This window comes from Uloborus diversus, chromosome 1, assembly GCF_026930045.1.
Source record: "Uloborus diversus isolate 005 chromosome 1, Udiv.v.3.1, whole genome shotgun sequence".
NCBI classification, from domain to species: domain Eukaryota; kingdom Metazoa; phylum Arthropoda; class Arachnida; order Araneae; family Uloboridae; genus Uloborus; species Uloborus diversus.
Genome location: NC_072731.1, coordinates 240411010 through 240418301, shown reverse-complemented (window position 1 = coordinate 240418301; position 7292 = coordinate 240411010). Strand labels below are relative to the sequence as shown.

Below are 7292 nucleotides of genomic sequence, written 5' to 3'. Positions count from 1 at the left end.
TTTGAATTAAGCTCAATAAATTTAGAAGTACCTCCATTACACCAAAAGGAAATTATTTCTTAACTCAGAATAATTTTTAAAAATTGACAAACTAATGTTAGTTTGATTTGGCCTCGAGGTTATCAAAACTTTTCTTTTAATTCTATCTTGATGTTGATAATATCAAGATAATTTTAAGTATCAAAACATCTCAAGACTTGTTTTGATCACCTTAAGTGACTACTGCTTAGCATTAGAAGTTCAAAATATTTTATTTATGAAAAAAAAAAAAAGGTTTCTTGCCAGCCCAAAAATCTCCAATAATTTTGCTATTAAAAAAAAAAAAAAAAAATAAGACTATAACGAGCATTCAAATCTTTTAATAATGTTGATATGGTCATTTTTTTTAAAAATGTGTGTAAAGATAAACTTATTTTACTTCTTAATCCACTATTGATGATGCAAGAAGTCATGTCATAAATAAGGAATGCTAGAACACTAATTTAATAAAAGAAACAAAAAATTAATCACTTTTCAGTCATGGTTTTCTTATAGGTCTTCTAATTACTTGAATTATGAATGTGAAGATTTACATGAAATTTTGCATAGCCATAAGCATACACTTTTCATATCTTCAAATGAAAAATCTTTCTGTAAAGATTAATAAAAATCCTCCCATTTTTTCTAAAGTTAAGGGAAAAGAAAGTTTCCTAATATTTTTTATTGCATAATATGTATTAGAAAAAAAGGGATGTCTTATGTTTTAAATTTTTTTTAAAGTTGAAAAAAAGGGAAAAGAGTTTTGTGTGGCTTCAAGACAGTTATTCAGATGTTATATAGTCATTAACGCACTAAAATAGTTGTAAGAAAATGGTTTAGTGTCTAAAGGTTAAAGCATTAACCTGTTGCATTTAAAACAGTTTGAAAAAGGTTTCTGCAAACTTTGCATCAAATTTTCTAAACCATCAAGTGTACTGAAGAATTATTAAAGAAAATAGCGGCTGGTTTGGTTGTAACCAAAAATTATTTTAATTTATAAAAACTACTATGATATACATTTTGAGATGCTTCACATATAATTATTTATTAGGTTTTGATTTCCATAAATGACTATAACGATTCAAATCAAAATTATCTTCTATTTGTTCTTCAATTATCACTTTTTCTTTTGGTTTTCTCCTATTTATATGAGCTTCAAGTTCTTCCGCACTCAACTTGCTAGTATCCAAAGGTAGCTATAAAATAAAGTTATTATTCAAAAGCATAGAATATCTAATAAGTTTATAAAACATCAAGTAAAACTGAACAAACCATTTCATTGCACTGCAAAAATTTTAATTTCAGGAATACACCTCATTCAGTGCCCCCCCCCCTCCCCCAAACCCGGAACAGTATTTGAATGTTTGCTCGAAAAAATTAAAAAATTGATCGAAACCGTTAGAAATCGCAAATATGGGGCATTTCATGAAAGGGTAGATGCAAGGACGGGAGGATCATGGGGGTCGTCACCCCCCTCCCTCCTTATCTGTTATAAGGTTAATTGCATTTGAGTAGTGAAAATGACTGCTTGAAAAAAAAGGAAAGCCTGCCCAAAACCGTAAGAAACTGAATAATTTTCGAATTTTTTTTTTTTTTTTTGAGGGTATTATCACTTTTCTATTTATATATGTATTTAGAAGATATCGGTTGTAAAATAGCTTTTCTTGAGTTAGTCTGTGGCACTGTATTCAGGAACTAGTATAATGAAAAGTAACAAAGAAGTGTCTGACACCCAATCGCTTTTTATGCAACAAATTTAATCGACGATAGTTATTGTAAAGCTGTATCCGGAGCTGTGGGCATTGCTTCAATCGATAGAACATTTGAGTGTGCAAATGTTTTTTTATGTAAAGTCTCTGTAGATTATTATTCCTTTCTGTTATAATGTTTGGATATTTCGGTTTTTGGTTGCGCTGAGTTTATTTTTCAATGTACTGTACATAGTTAGTTAGTTTAAGTCAGTGTTTTGGATTAAGTATCGTGCGAGAAATAAAAAATTTCAGCATCGTGTTACCTCATTTTATACAAAGGTTCCTGAAAACTAGCCCACTGTATCAGACGGAAAACCTGTTGAAAAACGCCTCTTTAGGAAACCCGTTATATGTAGTTTTTTTCTAACAAACTTTTCTGACTCACAACTCCCTTTGACGAATTGCATTTTTTTCACGGCACCCTAATCTATTTCTATTTTCACACATATTGAAAAATATGGACAACTTGCGGCGCCCCTCGCCCCTCCTTGCGACACCCACTTTGAGCACCCCTGACCTAAAACAAAAACAATAAAGCATTCCCAGGTGACAAAGCAGTATAGTCTCTTTTTTTGGAAAGTTGAAAAAAAAACTGATGAACCCAAAACAGATGGAAACATATCTAGAGTTCCTGTATCAGACTCTGAGACTGTGACGTCTTCCTCAACCTCAGATTTTTCTACAATTGAAAAGAATTGGTCGGGTGAGTATTTATCAAATCAAATTTATTCATAAAATATAATTTTTAACTAGATTTTCGACGCATTTTTTTACTATTATTTTAAGTGATGTTTTACTAGTATTTTTCTGCATACAAGATGGATGTGTTGAGTATCATGCAAATTTATCATCAAAGATGGATATGTATCGAGTATTATGTAAATATTTAATCAACCAGGGGTTTTGTGATCCGAAATTTCCAAAAACTTTAGGTTGTTGTTTTCGAAAATGTTGGGCTCACAACACATTTTAAAACTGAAAAATTGTTTTAAAAGAAAACTTTTAAAATGATTTTTATCAATGATTTTTGTATGCATATTTAAAGAATTTTTACAGGGGGGGGGGAGAGCGGTTCGAGCTTCTACATAGTTTCAGAAATTTTCACACTGTTTTCAGAATATTTTGCTTGATTCCATCATCACCTCTGTCATCAATATATAAATTTATCATGTTTGTGAAACATTTAATTTTTATTATATTTTCATAGTATTTATGTATTCTGTTGACTGATGCAAATACTGGTCTAGAACAGGTTATAATATAATTTAACAAGAAAAATTGTAACATTCTTGAGCATGACCCCCCCCCCCCCTCCCTAAAATGAAATCCTGTACCCGCTCCTGACCTCATTAAGGTCAAGTAATATTAAAATAAATGAAAAGAAACATAGTTACATAATCAGAAATTATAGTTACTTAATCAGTTAAAAAATAATCTTTCAATCAAAGTTTTAAAAATGAATAAACAATTTTATAAACACAATTTCAATGCTTGATGCAGAAATTCTTCATGAAAATGATGAATGTTTTTCAGAAATTGACCTCCTAGTTCACATATAATGCTCAGATATAGGCAAAGTTTGCATAATGGCAGGGAAAGGGACCGGGCACTTTGGTAACACTTAGAACCTACAAAATTGTTGTGATTTAACTCTGAATGATAGCATAGCCAAGCGCAGATCCAGCTTGTGGTTTAGCAGGAGGTAATAAGTCATTTTCAGGCATAAATGGAGGGTCTGGGGCAAATTTTTGAGCCTCCCGAAGTGCAACTTCAGGCTATCTTTAAGTCACTTTCGAGGGGGGGGGGGCATAACCCATGACCTCCCCTTTGGCTCCTCGCTTGAGCATAGCTGCAGTCAAATGGAATGAAATTAACACAAGAACTAATGCTAAAAAAATTTAATAAGACTCAGTTTTGGACAGAAATATTATTTGAAATGATTAAGCAAAATTGTTTTAAGTGCAGCAGAATGAATATTTACTATATATTGCCAATGGAATATCAAGAATCATTGCTGATAATGGTTATATATCAATGGTATCATAATATCTATTTAGTCTAATCCCTAGTATAGTAATACATACACATCTTTAAACTGACAATGGGGGAACATTTAATCATTTATTTAATTACACAAAATTTATGCAGCTGAGTAATTAAACTTGTTTTGAAATTCTAAAAAAATTTCAGACAGTTATTAGCTTTGTTCTAATTGTCATATGAATGATTTTTTCATGTTTTTAGAAATGTTCAAATTTGCATTTAACAAAAAAAAAGTTTGATGGGAGAAACTGGGTAATTTCCAGGAATTCCCGGGCTCTTCAATTTTTTCTAGATAGGGCAAATCTTGAAACTGTACCCGCACACCCATCTTCCTTTAACTTTTTGTACCAAGTTTCAACCTACCCCCCCCCCCCCCCCAAAAAAAAAACCAATACAGGGCGGATTTGCTGCCCCCTGCCCCCAACTCTCCTCAGAAGTTGTTGCCCGAGGTAAGGACTTCAATCTTGCTCCTCCTAGATTTTGCACTGTTTCCAGATTCAGTGCTCTAAAATTCATAAGAATTAACTAATAAAGCCTAAGAAAAAACAGCTGTTACAGTTTAGTAAACACAACCCAATACAGGGGGAAATATTTTTGAATTGAGCACTACATAAAGTAAAAATACAGAAACGAAGAAAAGGAATATGCAATTACTGTAACAGGTCTCTTTTTACTTATTAAAAACAAAAGAGATATATTTTAGTTAAATAATAAGATCATAAACAACCTCAAATGTGTTTGAGAAGAAAATGAGTACTAAAACTCATAACTGGAATGTTATTTGCAGAAAAATGTATGCCAGGGAAAATCGAAGAAAATTCTGAAAGCTTGCAAGACTATATTAACATTACAATCAACTCCTGATTATCCACTGAATAGGGTGGCACGGCAACCGTGCATAATCTGAATAATAGGTGAAAGATGATACTTAGTGTATCCAATAGCTAAAAAATATTCAAACATACATTTAAATTATAGCTAAAAACATTGCTATTGTGATCCATTTTTACAATGTTAACATTGTGAATATGAAAATATATGTAAAATCTAAAGCGAACAGTAAGACAATCATTAGTTTAAAAAAAATTGTAAGCAGTATATTGACAGGCAGATAATCCGTCCGCCGATAATCAGGAGTTTACAATATTTGTTTAAAAGTTAATGATGGTAAAGATCTATAATTTCTCCCAATTTTATTCATTACTTGACACATGTTCCAGGTGAATATCTTTTTGCAGACTTGCATTTTTTTTGACAATGAACATTTCTTCTTTTTTTTTAATAGGAATCATTCCCCCCCCCCATTAAAAATTAAAGCTTATAATTTGAGGTTGTGTGTTGCATTTAACTTGAAAGTACTGATAGTAATTAACTAAAAATAATCATTTACTTACTCTGATGATTTTTCTGGGCTCAAAATATCTAATAGTAAATGAAGAGCCATCAGGGTTGACTACAGTGGTTTGGTACATTCGACAATATTTGTCACGTCCAATTCTTGCTATGCATGTTTTGTTTGAATTCAGCCGTATTTGTTGGTGATAAATAGCAGAACACCTAAAAAGTTAGATCATTGAGAAGTCAAAACCACAAATTATAACTATTAATAAACACTTCTGTAGGATAAATCCTTCAAATTTATAAAAGCAGAAAAGTGTTGATAAAAAAATAAAAATTCAAAGGTCCTTTTAATTAAACATAGTATTGTCAACCTTAAAGAAACAATGTAAGCATAATGCAATGTAATGCATTTTGTAAAACATGGTTTTATTTGAATTGCTAAGTTCCTTTTAATTACACGCAGTATTAATTAACTTGTTTCTTAACGGTTTTAATCCACTCTAGCATTCTTTCTGTTCTATCATGTAGCGTCTTAATGGGTTAAGTATGAAAACTCTAAAGTAAATTTCATATGCTTTATGCAAACCAAGAAAAGCTGCAAAAAAAAAAAAAAAATGATTTGAATAGAACATGCTATAAATAAAATTGAAAAAAAGGAAAAAAGAGGTCAAGATTGCAGATTTTTTCTACAATTCCATTGGGAAAATGTCAAATTTTAATCAACATATTTAGATTTTTTACCTGCTCCCCTAATTTTTCGTTTTTCTGCTTTGAGCTTTTTTTTTTTTTAATCTCTAGTCCGGTCTAATATGTTACATCAAGGTTTTATTGTATTTATTTTTCCAACTTGGATATTTGCAGTATAAAAACTACATTAATCATATTGATGTAGAAATCCAACTAGATAAAATCATAGAATAGTATACCAAACATATTTAATACTCATTAACATTAGTATACAAAAACAACACAAACAAAAATACATAGGAAATATGAAACTAAGCATCATAACTTGATTAAAACAATGAAAAAAAAAAATATGTAATAACCAAAAAGGTGCCAACCAAAGTTGGTGGTAATGTTTAGCCAAAACTAATTGTAATATGTTTTTAAATGCGTTCAGTTTCACTACCCATCGCTGAACCGAAAAATGTGACACTTACTTCCATGGAAAGCGAGACATTTTCATTGCATTAAAAATACTGATAAGAGTCATAGTAGAAATATATTTATCGGAATTTCATGCAGCGCTTTGAATGTTTATATTTTTGTTTACTTTTGTGTGTTGCCACTCAAAATATAATCACTCAGGATGTGATTTAATACAAAGGCTTGCTTGCATTAAAATCAAAGGAAAGTCATGAAGAAGAAAAATATTTTATTTATTTATTTATTTGGTCGGGAGCTTAAAAAATAAACTGTATTTATTTTCTGAAATCAAGGTTTGACAAATTATAGTGTAAAAACCCTTATTTCATTCATGAAACAGTCAGGTGAAGCTGGTGGCGACATCTCTTATTTACAATGGGCTCTATTTTATTATTGGGTAAAATTTAGATTTACATCTTCAAAGATAGAAAGCGAAATCAAAGTTTAAACTTTCAAATTTCCCATGTGGATCGGAGAAAAGGGTAGTAAGATAGTTTCAAAAATTACTGAATAATTTATCCAAGGATATGATGATCGCTCTTCATCGTTCTCTCCCCCCGCCTTTCCCTCCCCTGCCTTAACCCTTTAATCTCCTCATCCAACTTTATGATGGGAAAATTCTTAGGAAGTTCTCAGTGTAGAACTTAGTGGCCCAATTTTTTTTACTCGATGGCTGCACCTCGTATTAAGACGAATCTCGCCGGCCAGATCATATACAAAATTTAAATATAGATAACGCGGGAAAAAACGGAAAAGAATAAAAAAACTACAAACCAAGAATCATTGTTATCACTACTACTTACTACATGCTTATTTTATTAATATGAATCCTTCCTATGAAATATCCTTCTGTGTTTTAGAAACCAATTTCTGACTATTCGGCTCCAAATTTGCAATACGTCAAACGTCATTCTTAATACGTAATGAAGATGGTCGGGTCCCCATCAGGATGTAGGTTTCGATTTGTAACATTGAACGTAGCAACGGGTC

General features: G+C 31.2%; 1 protein-coding gene across 1 annotated transcript; it reads right to left on the bottom strand.

Annotated features, from left to right (window-relative positions):
- Positions 1-1036: 1036 nt before the first annotated feature.
- On the bottom strand, positions 1037-6441 carry LOC129226047 (39S ribosomal protein L55, mitochondrial-like). The gene is made up of 3 exons (XM_054860630.1): positions 6317-6441; positions 5207-5369; positions 1037-1214 (listed from the first exon to the last, which is right to left on the bottom strand). Exons 1-3 carry the CDS (start codon positions 6367-6369, stop codon positions 1059-1061), a joined length of 372 nt encoding a protein of 123 aa, XP_054716605.1. The 5' UTR covers positions 6370-6441; the 3' UTR covers positions 1037-1058.
- Between the last annotated feature and the right edge of the window lie 851 nt (positions 6442-7292).

What these genes read in the sequence shown, in the direction of transcription:
- LOC129226047 (XM_054860630.1), bottom strand. Translation starts at nt 6,369, where the DNA reads ATGACTCTTATCAGTATTTTTAATGCAATGAAAATGTCTCGCTTTCCA. An exon ending in ATGTCTCGCTTTCCATGGAA is followed by an intron (nt 5,370 to 6,316) that starts GTAAGTGTCACA and finishes CTAACTTTTTAG; the next exon opens with GTGTTCTGCTATTTATCACC. An exon ending in AGCCCAGAAAAATCATCAGA is followed by an intron (nt 1,215 to 5,206) that starts GTAAGTAAATGA and finishes TTTATTTTATAG; the next exon opens with CTACCTTTGGATACTAGCAA.